Raw genomic sequence first — 19,478 nt, 5'->3', positions numbered from 1 at the left:
GGAAAAAAATGTTTCAAAAATTCAAAGATCAGTTTGCAATTAAAAAAAATGCTCCAATAATATTTCTAAAAATCAAATTATTTACTAATAATTTGAGTAATCCTAGTGGAAGACTTTCATCAGCTCCTCTTTTAAAACAAATTCTAAAAACAATAGTTTATTTTTGTTATAAATATCATTGTATTCATTACAAAATAACAAAAAATGGCAAATTTATGACAGATTGAAAACATCAGCTAAAATAATTTCTAAAATAGCAGTTAATGAGAGTGAAAGTTCCCAGTCAAAAAAAAGACACCCGAAAGCCTCATAACCCCTGACCCCCAACTTTCAAGATGGCTACCTTAGGCGACGAAAGTAGCGGAATTAATTTTTTTACACACTTGATAATCACAGTAACACCATTAATGCTGTGCAAAATTTACTGCAAAAACTAGCCGAAATGTCTTTAATTAATTAGGTAAAGGCTTTTCATGACACTTTTAACTTTATACAGTAGTTTTGCTGCCTACTGCTATCTTGTGGCTGTGGTAAGTACTACATTAGACATTACAGTACATATCTACATCCTCTATCTCGAAATTGAAACTTGAACGTTTTTAAAGACAAAAATGGAATTGAATGCATTGTAAAACAAAGTATTTTTACGTTTCGCAACTGACGTGCTAGCTAGCTTGGAGCAGTAGCATTCCAGCGCACTATAAAATGGAACACTGCATGGAATTCAAACTTAATTTTGTGTATTTATTATTATTACTTATATTTTATTAGCCAAATGGTTGCGCAATGTGCTAGTAGTGGTAACCATTTCCAGTTGATTACGTATGTGGTTTACTTGGAAGAGCTTTACGGGAAATGGAGCAGAATTTCACTTTTGTGTAGTACAATCGTTGGACACTAGAGAGCGGCAGTGGTTTTGGCCCGTATTTTGGCCATAAATCTAACGGACCTCAGTATGTAACACTGGAGAAAATCGTGTCACACAAGTGTAAGTGTTTTTTTGTTTGTTTGCGTTTCTGTCCATATTTATTACATGTACCAGGTGACCATTAACTAATTGGGAGAGAAATTAATAAATGTGTAATAGTAGAGTTAATATACTTTGTAAATAGCTTATTCAGTAATGAAAAGAAAACACAAAAGAGTAAAAGCTGACAGAAGCATTGTATAGGGAATAAATGAATATATGATAAGATAATACTGGATAAATTCGTGGTAAATGATATCACAGTGTGGTACTAGCATTCGTCTTCCTCGATATCGCTTTTAAACACCATGTTTGAAGTGCTTCTTAAACTGTTTCACATTAGTGCATTGTTTGAGTTCCATGCGCAATCCATTCTGCAGTTTTACTCCACATATTTGACATGCTACAGGGTTAGCCATACAGATATTTTAATTTACGCAGAGGTCTTATTTCTTTTATTGATTATAATTTATCTTTGTTACGTCGTCCAAGATATTTTTATTTTATTTTCTGATATTACATTGCTGTCATAAAAAATGAGGAAAATGTATCCAATTAATTGAATAACGCAAATAAAATATTCACAGAGAACCGCTCAAAAAAAAACTGACTTTTTGTTAGTCAAGTTGCAGTAGACTCTCGCTCATTACGTCGTCGACGTAAGGATCCTGCGTGTGACGTCACCGACAAGGAGAGGTGCTCATGATCCTCGGAGAGAAAGAGCCCGCGCGCCCTGGCAACCTGATAAAACCAGGTAAACGCCATTGTTTCCAAACTCTCTTCTCTCGCTTGTTTTTCCGTCGTGTCGCGTCGACTGTGTGTGAGAGTGTGAGAGAAGTATGAAACCACAGCGACGACGACACACAAAGCCCTTAACGGCTGGCGCTGATACAGCCGGCGCCCGCTGAGAGCGTTGACTTGCACGGCGGCCTGCTCTCTAGCTAGCTAGCTTGTTAGCTTGCTAAAAGCTAGCTGGCAGTTGTCTACATAAAAGACACAATAACCGCACATGAATTGGGTGTCTGTCTGACATCTTGTACACGTATTAAACACTCTTCGGCCCAATTCTACCACTTACAGCCCAACAGAGGCTGTTGAGAACGCCGTGTTCTGCGGCTATGGCTACTTTTGCTCGTCGACTGTCTTGTGTTGTGGGTGATGATGATGGCGCACACTCACACTGAGGCTATTTAGTCAGTGCAGGGAAATCACCGAATTGAGGGGCTTGAGTGATGTGAATTATGCAATCGCAACGCCTTTTGTGCATGTTTACCTTTCTGTGTCCAAGCCGAAACTGCTTCTAAGCTCAACAATGTGCCTCAACGTTATGGTTGTGGCTACCAGACGATGCTTTGCCGTTAATCGTTGAATTAATCACGCCTAGCAATGGCTCCTGTCCTGAATGTGTGGCTGTAATGACAGTTATATGATCCGACTTGTGTCTGAGTGTGTGTGTGAGTGCGCGAAAGCCCGTTACATGGCAGACTGCTCTATTCTTAGCAGCAGAAATTTTGATTCATGCACACACATGCTGTAACTTTGTAGTGGCAGATCATAGCGAGATGTAATAACTTGACACATGAAATGCAGTATGACAACATTTTTCTTTTGATGTGTGTACAATGCCACTATGTGCAGTCACGTCTAGAAACATTGATGGGTTAAAATGTGTCCTCCAGTGATGGGTCTTTACAGAACGATCCTGGGTTTGTTGAGTGATCAGCGGTAGCCCGCTCTTTTTGAAGAGGAAGGAGTCGTCTTTTGTTTTTTTGTTTTTTTTGTTAATGCACGTGATTGGTCAAAATGTGTGATCTTGTATGTGTTGACACCTACCACAGAGGCGAGAGGGGGCTTACAGACACGGCACAGCAGCGAGCACGCACACAGGAGGGAGGGAGACTAGTGGAAGAATGTTGCTACACAATTTGACTATATGCTGGAAAGGGGAGGAAAATGAGCAGCGGTAAACAAAAGCTGAGAATGCCAGGCTACGTTCACACTGCAGACCAATTCCAGTTTTTTTGCTCATATGTGACCGGTGTCAGGTTTTTTTTCTTGTCAGTGTGAACGGTACGATTAGTTTTTTTCAAATGCGACCCATGCCTCTTTCGTGTGTGGCTATAAATCCAATATGTATCTGATGCTTCTGCAGTCAGAGTGTTCGGGCGGTGTATATCCGACCTGTGTGACGGTGAAAGGCATGATTTGCCGTGCAAGAGTCGAGGAAAGGTAATCAGATGTCGGCAAAAGTTGCTACTGTCATCTGAAAATTCTGTGTCAGTGAAGCGACTTATGTCAATGTTCCATCACTTCCTGGCTGTGGCTCCTCAGCCACACGTGTGATCCTCAGAACAGACTTGGCAGAAAGTTTGGCTGCTGAGGTAGGACATCACGTCCTTTCTGGTTTTTGGACGTGTGCGTTTGGCTATGTAGTTTGTTGTATAATTCTCTCTTGGGTCAGGCTCAACCGCCTTTGAAACGGCGTTGGTCTCTTCCGCTCATCCATGTACAGATGGGGTATGGCTTCCACTGCGGCCTGTGAGTATGGTGCGGAGGAGCAGACTGCGGACCATGTGATATTATCGTCATCCCCATGGGGCTCGTGGTTTGACAGCTGTGGACGAGAACTCTGTCAGCTGGCTTAGCGATAAATGCCCATCTACTGTAACGGGTTTGCCTCCTTTGTGTCAACATCTTACTCCACAAGAATTATGTACGGCATATCTAAAAAAGAACACCATGGAAGACAGTGTGTCCACTATGTTTACAGGCTTGGGGGGAAGGAGGTGGTAATTTTTTACATGTGCACACGTGTAGGACAGCCAAGACATAGAGTGACTGTGATGCGATAGCTCCTCGCCTGTTACATATAATAACTGTCACCTTCAATCATATAAATCAGGAAGACACCAAATACACAGAACACACAGAATGACACTCATCATGTAAATAAGATAAGTAAAATAAGCTTTCATAGTTTGCTTAATAAAAGGACAAGGTATAGACCTGTTGGGTAGAAAAAGTTTCCTTGAATGAGTTCTCCCTTGATCTGGCTTTCTAGCAAAAAGCTGATGGTGTGCTGACTGTGCAGAATTATAAAGCAGAGCTTTAGCTGTTTATGACTGTCGTAAATTGATCACCATTATCCGTATCATAACTCTGCCTCTGTTAGGGCCCTGTGATTTTCGAGTTAACTGAATCACGGAAATTGGAAAATGAAAACGGAATCGACTGTTAAACGCAGACTCTCTCGGAAATTGACATAATGTGAATGAAATGCTGTCATAGTTTGGAGAAGGAGTGTTTGTGGGGGGGAAATATCTCCGCTCAATTGTTGCGGCATCTCCTAACAAACACTAACCCGCCCCAATCCTGAACTAAACATGTGGAAGCGGCAAGCTGAAACACCGGCACCGACCGTCGACATACAGTACCTTGCACGTCGCCTTGATTTGCTCCATACCACTTTGGAGCTAGCCAAACCACCGCCACTCAACCGACGTTGACAATAGGCTCATTTTCAAAGGGTAACTCAAGTCACTGACATCTATTTAGCTGCCTTCAGCTCCACATTTCACTCCACTTTGGGTCATTCTCTTTACTTTTCTGGCAACTTACAAACAGAAGACCAAAAAAAGGTTGACTCCGACTGGTTGTTGTCACAGACATTTCTGCTATGTTTGATCATGTAAACATGTTACCATATGATCACCGTAATCGACCTGGAATTTATCGCAATCACCGATCGCAATCATATAATCGCCCAGCCCTACTCAAGGTAATGACAGGATTTAACCAAAGTGGTTAGACTGGTTTTTCAAAACAAGGTTGCTTGAAAGTACACAGACTGGTGATTGACTTAGCGGTTTTTAAATGTGATTAATGATCTGGAAAAACATGCTAAAATTGTCTGCCGGGCTGCTTGATCTGCCAGGTGAGAGCTGTCACACGGTGACTCGCTGGAGAACACACTTTTCTTAGCCTATTGTTTTTTTTTGTCTCCCCAGTCTGTTATGATGCTGTTTTTAGTTCGGCTCTCTCGTTGCCATGGAAACTCAGTTTTGGCCCAGTTGCGAATGACCTCGAGATGAAACTGACTGTTTGGTTGTGAAGCAACTGACCAGGCAAACCACATCACAAGCTTTTTTCTGAAAGCGGATACACATTGTATTCCCGCTATTCGCTGTGGTTGTGTTCTGAGACCGCTTGAGAATAGCAAATAAATGCAAGTAGTTGAGACGCCCTTAGAAATAGCTAATAAAGTCTGGATTCTGCTGCTGCATCTAGGTGCCACTGTACGGCTCGCTCCTCCCCCTCCAAACTCTCACAAGGTTTTTCTCTCAGCCGCATCTACATAATCCACACTGCTTGCTTGTTGTAATTACTAATTCATTTTTGAGGAGTAAGAAGGAGAAAGTGTAAGAAATTTGACTTCAGTACTGTAGTAGGAGTGTCCCGATACAACCTTTTTACTTACGATCTGATTTCGATATTGCAACCTTGAACATGGTCCGATATCGATCCGATATCAGCAAAGATCATGCATACTTTTATTACTTGTTTAGTATCGTGGAATGTTAGGAAAGGCTCGATCAAGAGATATTACCCAAGAAGAGAATAATAGTCAGCAAGAGTAGGTATGACACAAATTTACCCATTTACTTCTTGATGCATTTCTTATATAGTTTTATCGACAACAGGCATCATGGAGCAAGGCTCGACATGCTCTATGAAGCATTTAAACACGACATAACTCAGCACCGACAGCGGCTGGCTCTTTTCTCTTACAGCCAATGACTTTTTGCCGTCCCATAGGAGGACCTCACGTTTTGCAAATGTGTCAAACAGCGGTGGATGTTTCAGGAAGCCGTGGTGTTGCAAAAATCCTTCTACAAGTGCGCAGTGAGATAGGTCATATTAAACTTCCCTAGTTTCGCGCCACCGCGGGAAACTTGCACATGACAAATTTTGCACTCAGCTGTAGCAAAACAGCCACACGGCTGATGTGACTCCTACTCCTTGCTAATCACTCTAGCACACGCTGTTGTTGTGATTTCGTGGGTTCTGCATGCTGAATAGAAGTGCTGCCGTGGAGTCTGAATCAATATCGGATCGGGACACCCCTACTTAGTGCTTCTGCTGCCACACAGAGCTCCACCCTCTTGCACTGATGTCACACTGTTACTTCGTACATGTATGCTGTACTGTATTCTGTATTAGCTGTACATTTTATGCTTTCCTAGTGAGGTTTTTTTTACCAGAAATCTGCAGATTTGCTGGAGCTCAAATGCTGAATCGTGAGGATTTCAGGGTTTCCGCTACATGTAATTCCTAGTGGCGGCCCGCCACTACAAAATAAAAGCAGCCACACCATACTAAGATTAACTTGGAAACAATGTTAAGTAATGTATTGTCCAAATGTCTATACTGCATATGCCATATAGAGACATATAGCTTATTATTTACACACACATTGACCGCAGTTAGTTTGAAAACAACCTAAAATATCATAAAAATGTTTCATTTTAAAAAAACATGCACCGGAATCGGCTCTCTGCCATGTCAGCACTTGCTCATGTCGCGGCACTAGCGTTTTGTGTTGACGTTCACCGTGTTATACATAAGTAACCATGTGGTTCTCTACGCTATTTAATGAATCAAAAGGTACGTGGTCAAGACCTGGCCCTTGAAATAATGCAATAATGTTTGTTTTCATACAAGCCACATTAAAAGTGCATTTAAGGTGCATTCACATGAGGAAGTCTATACTATTATATGGCGAGTTGTCAAATCCCCTTTCGCTTTTGGCCCCTTCAGTGCTCCTATGATTAATGGCGGCTCCCTCACGCTTCCTGGCTCCTTCTCATCTTCATGTGCTGCGTTTCATCAGTCTCCTACCCAACCCCCAGTCCACGTGAAAGCCCTTTTCCTTTCCTATCATTTTCTTGTTGCTTGTGTCTTGAATACAATTCCCCCCCCCCTCTTGTTACATGGCCTCCTCTGCATGGCTATAGTCGTTGTGGCAGCTGTTGCATTGTCTCAGGGAGTAGTGCATATGGCACGTGGACAGTCAAGCTAGTTGATGCAGACCAAGCTGGCCTCTTGATTGGAGGAGCTGCTACGTGTTTTCATATGGAATATCAGACATACAGTATGTCACCTGATTTCACTTACGGCCTGTTGACATGCAGACATTTTTTAAAACCATACACATTTACAGGTAGCAGCAGCATTTTCATAATGTACTAATGTATTGTGGAAAAAAAACATTCTTGTTTTGTTTTCTCTGTTCATATTTCTCAACTGCCTGATTGGTTCATGTTAGGCCTGTAACGATAATAGATAAATCGATTAATCAAACGATAAAAAAAAGCTGGTCTAATTATGAGCCCTTGATAAATTGATATGTGCATGTATGTGTTTCAGCTGCTCGTTGCTCTCTACCACACAGGCTAGATGACAAGAGGGTTGACTCTGCATCCGTCTGGACTGTGTGCATTGTTTCTATAGTGGAATGAACGGAGAGAGAGAACTCTCCTGTCCTCTCATTCAGCCTCATTGTGGAGGCGGGGCTACTAGTCAGCGGACCCAGGGGGCTGGCAACAAACTAGCTATGTAAGAAAGCATATGGTAACATGATTGCATGCACAGAAGCGATGGTTCTTAGGCGACCACAACAGCCCCAGTGTGGGAATATTTCGGTTTTAAACAGAATAAACAAGGTGAGCGCATTTGTTTGAAAGTAGTGACGAGGAAAAAGCGAAACACAACCATTTTACGCCGCTAGTCCCGCGGAACATTAGGTGGGAACCGCACCATCTCTGGAGAAAGTTCCTAAAAAACCCAACACAAAACAAAACAAAAATCAAAGGTAAAGCCGATCACAGTGAGCTGAGGGAAGCGGCGAGCCAGACACATCGGCGGGTATTATGCCATATAATTAATTTTAAAAGATGGTCTAAAAAAAATGCTGATAAAATCGAATACCGATGATAATTTGTAGCACAATTATCGACCAGCGAAATTTATTGTGACAGTCCTAGTGAATGTACAGTGGAACCTCAGTTTTTGTGCGGCCTGGTTTTCAATGAAAATTATTGCCACTCATATGTCTGATTTTGTACGGCCAAACAGTGCCCAACAAAGCATCTATGTGTTGGTGACTTAGTCTCTGTGAAGAATGGATAGTGGTTCTTTTCAAGTTGGGACACTATCGACAGATTCCAGCCAGGGAATCCTTTAATAATCTTTGTGTGTGGGTGGTTCGTTTGTTCATAGAACGCTCACAGAACAATCAAGAACTAACTGTATCTGTCTCCTTCCTTCAAGCATTGCGCTGTGCACCGCAGAGGTGTTCAAGCGCACTACGTATTTCTGAGTGTCAGAGGAATCTGTGCTTTAAAAAAAAAAAATTAGGACAGCTACAAAATATTTGTTCTTTGTACGTTTTGTTTTTCATCTGACCTTCTGGAATGGATTAATGATTAAACTGAAGTTTCACTGTATTGTCATGTGAAAAAAGTAGGACAGGTATGTTTGTGTAAATAACGCATCTGCTCCTGAACTGCTGCAGGTGAAAATTGGCGAAAACATGCACTCCTACGGTCCTGCCTGAGAAATTACAGTATTCTTCTGACAAATCCGCTGTTATTAAACTCCAAAGTTTGACTCCATAAGTTGGATTGCCTTGAATATAATATAATGAGGGTTTGCTAAATGCATTTTGTCTTTTATTGTTCTTGTTCAGAACTTTGTACTGCTACTGTCTTGGCCAGGTCTCCCTTGAAACAGAACCTCACTGGGATTACCCTGTTAAATAAAGGCTAATAGGTGATCAAATCAGAAAGTAGCCGTTTGTGGGGATTTTAACCATTAAAAATATCAAAACCTTAGCCATGCAGTGATTGTGCTCAGTAGTACCTCCATCCGTACTTACTCCCTTCAGGGTTACATCAAGACCCGTTTTATAACTGCATGAGTGCAATCTGCAACCGTCTTTAACAACATAGTGAATACTAATAATTGCTGTAATTACGAAGGTGGAGCACACTAATTACCGTTTGTGTTGTTTTGGTTGTTCCATTTTTGTTTATAAAAATTGCTTCTGAAAAATTTGTCCTCACCCAATTAAACAGAGCCCACATTAGAAGATTACGCACACAAAAAATTAAAAACTGGAAGTAGTCCAATTCCCCTCCCAAAGCGGCTGACCACCTGTTTGCCTTACGGGTACAGTATGCTGTATGATGAGCTGATTTTTGTGTGTCCGGTCATAATGAACATATGAACAATGTTTGCTGGGATATGTTTGCACGCACACACAATTTGGTAAGTTTTTGAGTATCTCCTCAGAAAGCTGATTTATGTAATAGCACACCGTGACTAACAAACAATGCATGACTACATCATCTTCTGACGTGCACATGTAAGTCTGGTATTTACAAACCAAACTGCTTAGGTCGAAACCAACTTTCTAAGTTACATATGGGAGTGCATTGGAACCACGAAACTTCATGACATATCAATCTCACGATACACGATATTTAGTTCACAATACGATATACATCGTGATAATCAGCTGACGATATGATTCTCTAGACTTCTATCATCTTAAGGGACAGCGTGATTTTAGTGGCATCTTGTAAGTGTTGGATTGAATGAGCTGAATTGAGAAGTGAAAGCATCAGTATACTGTACATAATATATGGCTGGACAAAATGAATCAAAGATGTGATTAGAAAATGAGTTTAATTTCACAGCGGTCTTATTTTTAAGAGCGGAAGTGTGTTGTGTGTGTTAAGAAGGTCTCTTGACTGTTGCTAAAAGAGACGAGCTGTGTCGATGGATAAATGTGCCTCCTGCAGCGAGGGCTCCTGTCCTATATTCACACTGAACTTCCAATACATCAGCGGGCATCCTCAAATCCTTGATTACATAACCATGGCATCTCCAAAATAGCCAATAATTCAAATGACAAGCATGGGGCTTGTAGCAGGGGCGCAACCAGGAATTCTGGGCCTCAAGGGGAAAAAAAATCACGTTGCCCTCCTCTTATTAATAAAAAAAAAAAAATTACTTACTTTTTAGGCCCACTGGCAGTTACCTTGGAATTGTCCAAACTGTTCTCCCCTTAGAAGGTGTCTCAAGATGGATTAACTCTCCCAGCCATATTGTTCAATGAGTTTTAGCGGTAGAGGAATGATAGTTGTACCGTTGGCAGGGCTTAATGTTAGCGTTCAAAAATTTGTCGCATAAGTGTTTTGTTTTAGGAAATTATCCATGACATATGCTGGTGTGCTTGGACTGCTTGCTTGTTTTTGACACTTGCCCATTTAAGTGGTTGTGGTTTGACATGTCTTCTGTTTTTCTCAAATTGGTTTTGTTGAGCTTTTAGTTGACATTCCTCTGGTTACGTCGATGTATAGCATGTGTATATCGTTACAAACGTTCCGGAGCACCGGCCATAGAAACACAAGCACAACCACACTGCCACCTGTACTGGGCTCTGTCTGTTGAACGAAAAGGATGAAATGTGATCAATATCAAAGTATTTTGCTATATGCAGCCCTCAGTGGAAAAGGTTTGAACACCTGTGGGGTAAAGGATGGGTTTAAGTTGCTGAGGGGAAACCAAGATCACCCAAAGTAAGAGGGTGAGTAGAGGTGGAGCATGATGAAATGGACAGAATCAACACAGGAAGGGGTGGGGGTGTTAAAGGTGTGTGTGAGAGAGAGAGCGAGCGAGAGAGCAAGGACCTCCAGCTATTGATGGGGAATGAGGGGAGGGGTGAATGAGCAAGCAGTAGGAGAGCCAGGAAGGGGAGGGGTGTGTGTGTGGGCTGAGTCTCTGCTGAATGAGGAAGCAGCAGAGCCATTTTCACTCTTGAGAAACTACACGCCGGTGTGCCTGTGCTTGAGAGAGCGCCAGCCCAGGGGATCAAAGTCCTCCTGGATTTGCTCCGGGATCCCCCTCTCCCTTGTGCTTGCCTGGCGTACCTTCCACTCTGGCTGCTGGATTTAATTTTAAGTTGGGGAGGCCCAGAAGAAGACACAATGGAGCGAAGAGCCTTTGGCAACTGGGCCGTTGTACTACTGAGAGGGGGATGGGGTAGAGAGAAGACCGGTTCACACAGCTAACACAGCCTGCCAGGCTGCAGGCTTCCGTGGCCTCTCCGCCTCCTCTCCCGAACCCGCTCTTCCCGTCCCGGGCTGTTTCTTTTCTTTTCCTGGAACAACCGCCCCCTCAAACTCCACTAGGACTACGCAATGGATTTACTCGTCATGTTCTGTGGGATTTTAGGATACACACCAGAGCCTCGGGCTTAAATCTGTGCCCTGGATGACGGAAAAGGAAACACAAACTTTCCTATATCTTTTTTTAACCTCCTTTTGGGATTGTGGCTTGTCTCAGTGTCGTGGAGTTTATTTAAATGGATTACAAGATGCATGCCAAGTCCAATGATTTGCTGGATTTCCAAAAACTGGATGCCCTTCTGGAAAAGATTGCGCATTCAGTCTCAGTGAAAAGGTAATACAGTGAACTTTTCCTTTTATCTAAACAGTGCCACCAAGTTTTTTAATACCATCAGTTCCACACAATGTGTGTCAGTTAATAAGCTGAGAAACAGCCTGAAGTTATGGTTCTTGGGACTGTCATGTGGTTAGCGCTATCTCTGTTGTTTTTTGTTTTGTTTTACATGGCCAGACATAACCATTTAACCCCCACCGCCTAGTTGTTGGTTGTACTTTTGAATGTTGAGGACAGTATTGTTATCCAGATTTCTGCCAGAAGCCATGAACCTACCTCCCGGCGTGAGAGAAGGGGGGGGTGTGGGGGAAGGGGGACTACAGAGGAAGAAGGGGGTTGTGTGTCGGCTGATTCATAGAGTTGGCTTGCATATCCCGGCCAGCTGGAAGTTAAACGTGAAAGAGCTGGCTTTTCTGTTGGTGTCTGTTCTTGAGTCATGGTTAGCCTATTTGAGTCACTTGGCGTCATCGTGCGCTGACTTGTTCTCACAGTAAACGCTTATAATATCCATGAGGGGAACTCCTTTAGTTTTTAGTTATTGGACACTGTCCAGTTAAGGTTTTATTTACATAGTTGCACTCTAAACAGTTTTAACCTTTTGAAAGAGCTTCCAATGATCTTCTATGAAACTCTATCATACAGTGGGTTACATTATAGTCGATAATGTTTATTAGGCATGATTGGCAGAAACATAATGTGATTGGAACAATCATTCTCGTGTTATTTACTGCCAAATCAGGCAGGTGAAAAACAAGCCTAAGGTAAAGTTTTGACTTTGTTTTAAGGTTAACCGTTGTTGGCGAAACCTGCCATTAGTGGGGCTTCATTCGCATACAAAAACAAAATGAACCTGTCAGGCAGCGAAGCAGCTGAAATTTCTGGGAGTGAGCAAATGTTGCTTCCCTTAAAAAAAAAAGAAGAAGAAAGAAAGAAAAAAGTAGTAAATAGTTGCATCCAGACGGGAACGGTTCACTCTGTGAAAATGATGTAGTGCATAAGGTACACAGACGGAACCACATGACACACCAAACTACAGAAAAATAAAACTCATGTGCATAAGTCTGTCATCTTCTGCTTTCTAAAGCTTGTCTAGACTTACGACGAAGTGGAATTACATTCATTTTGGAGTTTGAGACAGCAAAATATCAGGAGAATGTCGAATGAGGTGAGTCATGCCAAGGGAAATATTCAGATATTATGTTGGCTTGTCGTCCAAGTTCACTTCTGGTGATGTGATAACGACGGGTCAGTGACATCATCGTTTTCAGAAAGAAGTGGGTTGCTTGTCTAAACGGAAACGACAAGAATTCTCACATTGAATTCTCAGATTTCTTCCCACTCTGGAAGCCGTTTTCAAAAAATACCATTTCAGGCCACCCAGAACGCAGTTTTCGTGTGGATCAAAGGCTGAAATGATAAAATACTTTGCCTTTTTGACCTGAAAATGTGGACAGTGTGGACAGCCCCTGTATGGTGACATTTTCAAACAAAAGTTTGAGACATTAAGAGTACATTTTTCATCTACATGCGCATGTGCGACCAGATTAAGGTACACATGCCATATTGACTTGACAAAGGGACTCACTTTGTCCCTCATTACCATGAGATTGAAAAATAGTGGCCGCAGCACGCTCGCTAGTTTTCCACCTAGCCTCTGGTCTTTGGACTCCAAATGTGACTTCTTTTTTTTTAAGGCTTTTTCTGAGCTCGTTTTTGTATGGCTAGGATGTTCATGGGGTACCAACTTACTTTTTTAGTGTCACATAACAAGCTTGCTCTTTTGCTATTAGAATTATATCTTGTGTTCAAAACACTAGTTGTGTGTAAGTTGTATAACATAGAACACGTAGTCTATCCAGCTTTGAGATAGTGACGCTATGACAGGGGTCTCCAACTTGTGAGCTTCCATTAGCTCTCGCCAGCTGATGTTTAGAAGCCCACCAAAGATTGTTTGCTTCAACTCTTAGTATTCTCATAACTGTTCAATTCAGACATGATGCCTTATTTAATGACAAATGACCACACTATGGCGATCTGTTCTGTAAGTAAAGTACAATTTATAATGTTGCCAGCAACATAAAACACAAATGGCTCACCATTCCTTTCTTTTTGTCACAGTAGCTTTAATAGTGCTGGAAGATACACCTGCGCTCATAAACTTGGACACTGAATTTATACTGTTTTGTACTGTCCCATCTTCTTTTTTTTTTTTTTTTTTGCTTCTAAAATTTCTCCACAGAACAGGGCTCTCAACATATGATGATAATGATGAAGCTGTTATGTGGTGGTTTCTGGTCTACAGTAAATATTGAATTAGTAATAAATAATTGTGCATGACTGATGACATTTTAAGGTGTACAGTATATGATGCCATGACAGAGGCCTTCTAGTAGCTAAGGATAGAAACATGGTAGTTAGAGAAGACAGTTACCATTGGTTGTTGGGTAATGAGCGAAAATATGAATATTTACTCGAGTTCAGCTATGTTTTCTGCTTGCGCTCCTTTTCCCCCACCACTTTTTTTTTAATCCTTAAATGAAGATATACAGTCGTCCGCAGTCTCTAATCAACATAGATCTGGGGTGCCCATTACGTCGATGGTGAGCTATCGGTCGATCGCATAAGCGTCACTTTATAGATTTCATATGACATCATTCAGCTGTCATCAAGCTCCCCTCCTGATTCGCTCTTCCTCCCCCTGCGGCAATGGTGAAGGTCACGTCTCAAACTGCACACAGAGATGCAACTTTCGTCTTTAGCATTCCGATTATGGATAAAGTAACGCAGCGGTAAGATGCCTATATCTAGAACAAAAGTTATCCATTCACTTGTAGCGGCTAGTTATGTAGAAAAAAGTGAATTTTTTAGGGCTTTGCATCGCGTCATGAACGCCACTATAGAAATCGTGTTTTTCTACACTTCCGTTTCTTAAACTATTATTTCATGATGAATTGGAAAAATGTGCGTTGCTGAAACCTTTTTAATATGTTGCCTTGACTTGGGCTACATTGTCTTTTGCATCGTCATTTTCATTTCTTCACTACATAGCTATTTTGACGGACATATTTCCGGTACTCAGGTTATGTACACAATTATTGACGAATTATGTGTAATTATCTTTATTGCCATATTGAATGGAATTGTGAATGATATCAGCTACTCTGATTACCGGTAAATTTTGAAACTGTGGATGTGAAATACTAATAAGTATTTAGTATAGTAATTTAGAATTTCCCTGGTTATATTTTATATATATAATTATTTTATGTATTATTTTTAGATGCAATATATATTATCCATCCATCCATTTTCTATATCGCTTCTCCTCATTAGGGTCGTGGAGTATGCTGGAGCCTATCCCAGCTGACTTTGAAAAATATATATATAAATATATTTATTTAAATATATAAAAATATATATTTTCTATATTTTTAGTAGGAGGTAGATCTTTGTACTTTATCATTTTAAAAGTAGCTCCAAGGCTGAAAAAGTGTGAGCACCGCTGATAAAGACGTTCACCAATGCAAAGATTTTGCCATGTTGCAATCACTTCCCTGCATGTTTCAGCCAATGGTTGTCCCTGGATAGCGCTGAAACACGGTCATCAACTTTGTAATTAAAGGAAGGCGTCCCTGCATTGCACAAGTGTGACGCGGCTTATATAGCAAATGTCCCTTCAGAGTATTTGCATTGTTTAGGCGTCTTCAGCATAAATGATGCTGAAATTTCCTGTGAGTTTTTTTTTTACATGTCCAGGCTGAGATGACATTTTGAATTGGTTTTAATGATTTTGCTTTTGGAATTCAGGTGAGGCAAAGTAGGGTTTGGTAAGATGTTTATATTTCTTCAACAAATGTCCCGAGTATAATTACACACAGGAGGGAATGTCAACTGTGTATGGCAAATACCATGTTCTCATGCTGTTTTATTACAACAAACACCTAAAAAGCAACTCTCATCACAATTAAAAAAACAAACAAAAAAAAAAAGCTCCTGTGAAATCAGAGATTTAAGACAATCTCAAAAAGGGCCTGAAAAATCCTGAGGTGGCGGACTGAATGCAAATGTAGATTCCATCCATGCGCACACAATGATTAATCACCCATCATCCTATCCTCGTGATGACCATTACCTGTATTCACATCATTGACCTACTTAAGAGATGATTGAGAGCCCTCATTTGTTTACATTCATTACAGCCTTGTTACACAGTACAACTTGCTCTTATTTGATGAGCACATCTGTGTTATCGGCAGACATGCTACGATTAGTACAAATTGCTGAGCTGTGATAAGGGTTAAGGTTGGCTGCTGGAAAAGGCTTTGTGAATAAGCAGGGGAGGGGTGCTCCTAGCCTTGCTGCCATAAATTATTTAGTCATTTACTTTTAGGCGCAAGATGCTTCGCCTAAAAGATGCTTCAAGTGGAAACTGCCCGGGCCGACAGCCTTACCTGAACTTGACCCTACCCGTCTTAAATCAATGATTCATATTTGCTTTCATAGGAGATGGGACATCTTGCTGTGGTGTTCTTTCCTCCTTAAGAACACATTTCCTGGTGTGAGCTGCCCCCCACCCACACCCGCAATAGTAACCCAAGCCTCTTTCGCTCGTCTGAACATTCCAGAGCAGTCTGCAGTGATGTATGTCCAGGTCAAAGGTCAACTGTTATTCCAGAGCTTAGGGCAGTGTAGGACATGCAAGCAGCAGGAAGTGGACTTCACGATTGCCCCTCACTTTGGTGCTTCTGCACGGTTGATTAGTCTAGGCCTCCTTTGTCACACCGGCTTGAGTATGTCTCTGCACGGTGTGTCTTTCTGAATTCTCTCCTGGTCTTTGCCAAATAATAGTACTGGATAGGGGTGCAACGATGCACAAAATTCACGGTTCGGTTCGATACATTTGTGTTACAGTTCGGTATTTTTTTGATATAAAAAATAAATGGCCTTTTTTAATTTTAATTTTATTGAAATTGCCAACATTTTTCTCATTTTTCAACATTTTCAGCATGGTATGAATGTGGGAGGCAGAGCTCAGTGGCTCTGTGCTTGACAGTGCAACCTAAGCCAGAGTAGTTGATCGCAGATACACTGAGCTTTCAGCACAGAGCGGTGTCAGAAGTTGATAAAATAAATATGAAACTGCGTATTGTTTGATTCAGGGGTCACGGTTCGCTACGCATGTGTATTGAACTGTTCGATACAGATACACGTATTGTTACACCCCTAGTACTGCAGCTGCAAAATAATATAGGCACATTTTCTTTTCTGTAACGAGAGCTTCTTTTCTGGGGTTCAACATCTTAGGTCCCTTGCAAATATATGAATTGTGATGCCCGCAATTAGCGTGGCGTCAGGTGGGACAAAGTGGTACCAAATGCGGGAAGTGGTGGTGACAGTGTACACCCATGGGTGTACACAGGAGAGTGGCATTTTGTGCCAATGTGCACCATTTTTGTCAGGAATTGCGTGCCAGGTGCGAAACTTATTGCTAAACAGCGCAAACAGTGCGCAATGTCGTCTTCACACTTTTCAGGCGCACCGTCGAAATGACACACATTGCCACTTCAACACATTCACCTAGAGAATGTAAGGGGCATTTACTGTGGCCAATGGGTGCAAGCATTTTACCACAAACTTAATCACTGCTCTGTGACATTCGTTTATCAGGCCTTGGTCATTTTACTCTTCGTGCATCAGAAGCTACAGGTAGAAGTGAACTGGACCGAGGCCTGACTTACTAGACTAACTTAGGGCATGATTGAGAGCCCTCATTTGTTTACCTTCATCACAACCTTGTTACACAGTACAGCTTCCTGATGTTGGAATGGCTGGACAACAATAAAATGACACGTCAACAAAAAAAATTGTCTCAGACTAATTTCGTCGACTTAAGCCGACCAAACCCACAAGCACAGTTTGATAAAAGCATACGGTATATAGACCTGTTCTGCCAGATATTTATCCTCAAATGACGTATGTTGTCCTCTGGCGCAGTATTAAAATAAAAATAACTTGTCTGAAAGTGGTAGAGGAAATGTTGCTACAGTACTCGCATAAAAAATAGAATAGTACTACCATCCAAATGCTGGATGCTTAAAACCTGCTGTAATATTTTCTGATAAATGACTGTATTATACATTTAGTTAATGTATGTTTTTCCTTTTATAAAAACATTTTTTCCAGTTAGAATGTTGAAAATATCTCAGAGATGTTTGACTTCAGTTCAGATCACTCGGACATAGCAGTGACATCTTAAGCCAGAATGTACACATCCCCGGGCCAATATTTGGGTTATACCGTATGTGCAAGGGAAGAAATGCCACAATGCTATGCTTCTTCATTAGTGTATGAATGGCTGGCTGACTGTCTGCTAGTGGTTTGCCAGTTTGTGTTAGTGAACGCTGTTTTTTTATTTGAAGTATATGGGCTGTTGAGTGCCAATGAAAAACTGACATTTCCTGTTTGGATTCCGTCACTTTAAAAGGGTTTTCATAACAAACAAACTTGCATACGCTTATGTAAGACAATCTGCCAACAGCTTTGACTATCCAAACGGGTCATCATTTAAAAGCACTTAGCATGCCAACCTGAAACAGTCTATATCTGGGGAACCCCAACAAGTTTTATTATATTGTGAATCTGAATAAAGCTCACAGCCTCGCACAGACAACGGAAGAATAAATCATTGCATGAATTTAGCTCAAACTGTCACATACACATAGTGTGGCAGCACAGGAACATTTTCTTGAAGTGAATCATTCTCACAATGGCACACAGATATACTCTTCGGTCACTGCCTTTGCCAACTATTTCAGCCCAGCTGCTGGGCAAGCAGAGACTCGCCTCTGATGGGGCATGCTAGTAGGGCCGGTGTGGTACATCAAGTTTTTACGATACACCGCGATATTTTCTGACGAGATATTGAATGGGACAATACTGTTTGTATCGGTGTGAGTCGTGTTTAAAAAAATTAAGTTGGTTCTCCTGGAAAGATGTGCTTGTGTATGAGTGTCTGCCTTTTTCCCCTTTCTTTGCTCGTCACTTTCTGTGGAGTATTAATACTTTGGCTTATTATTAAAAGTGATCGCTGTCATGTCTTACTTTGGCAACTAGCAAAACATTACTTTCATTCAACGTTTTGTCCTTTTTGTCCGCACTCTTATGACATTTAGATTACTGAACACAGATGGGGAAAATGTTCAGTCTCATCTCAAAGGATGACATCGTGTTTTTATTTATGTGGCGCATTGGTGAGTTGGCGAGAGTTGTTTTAGTTTGCAGACCATGAAGTGTTTTTGCTCTGTGCCACTTCCACGTTAACGGAATCATGGGGTTGGCTAATAAAAGCAGAATCTACTGCTACAACGCAGAATCTCACATAAATTGACATAATGTGAGTGAAATGCTGTCAACGTAAGGAGAAGGAACGTTTGTGTGTGGAATTATTTCACTGGCAGACCGCTCAATCATGGTGGAATCTTATCACAAACACTAGCCTGCTCCCTCCCGAACAAAACATGTTGAAACAGCAACCTGAAACACCGGCAATAGTTGGTGGAAAAAACGTAAAACTCCTCTCTTACGGGGAGTGAATTGAAGGCAGCGGGATTAGCTTAGTTTAGCAGAGCATGCAAGTGCGGCTCAGGCTGTATAAGTGTGTTTACACCATGTTGTGTTTTACCCCTTGTTAATGCAAACAAGTGTCTTACGATTCCCGCTGACGTCGTGCAAGTTCTGAGTGAAATAAGGACAACACCCACATTTATTTTTGCTCCCAGCTCGTCTTTAAACAATACAATAAAACATGATGGAAGTGGTTTCAAATAAATAACAGAATAACATTATTTCTAAATGAATCATAAATAACATGCGGTTCTTATTGCAGTCCACGAGGGCTAATCCCGCGACTCATGTCACAAAACCATACATATTTTCTAACTAAAAAAACAAGGTAAATTGCAAATAAATGCAATCACTGGCTCAA

At 41.3% G+C, this 19,478-nt stretch overlaps 1 protein-coding gene across 5 annotated transcripts in view; it reads left to right on the top strand.

The window, feature by feature from the left end:
* The first annotated feature begins 1,620 nt into the window (after positions 1-1,620).
* Positions 1,621-19,478, top strand: part of brd4 (bromodomain containing 4) — a 33,784-nt gene continuing 15,926 nt past the window's right edge. For 3 of the 5 annotated variants that reach the window (XM_054759725.1, XM_054759724.1, XM_054759723.1), the window contains exon 1: positions 10,809-11,494. In XM_054759725.1, the coding sequence (XP_054615700.1) occupies positions 11,397-11,494 (98 nt within the window). In that variant the 5' untranslated portion in view covers positions 10,809-11,396. Of the gene's footprint in view, positions 1,722-10,806; positions 11,495-19,478 lie in introns of those variants that run through there. The other 2 variants (XM_054759727.1, XM_054759726.1) reach the window with 2 other exon arrangements.

This window comes from Dunckerocampus dactyliophorus, chromosome 18 (genome assembly GCF_027744805.1).
Source record: "Dunckerocampus dactyliophorus isolate RoL2022-P2 chromosome 18, RoL_Ddac_1.1, whole genome shotgun sequence".
Lineage (NCBI taxonomy): Eukaryota > Metazoa > Chordata > Actinopteri > Syngnathiformes > Syngnathidae > Dunckerocampus > Dunckerocampus dactyliophorus.
This window is presented reverse-complemented; position numbering and strand designations above follow the sequence as displayed.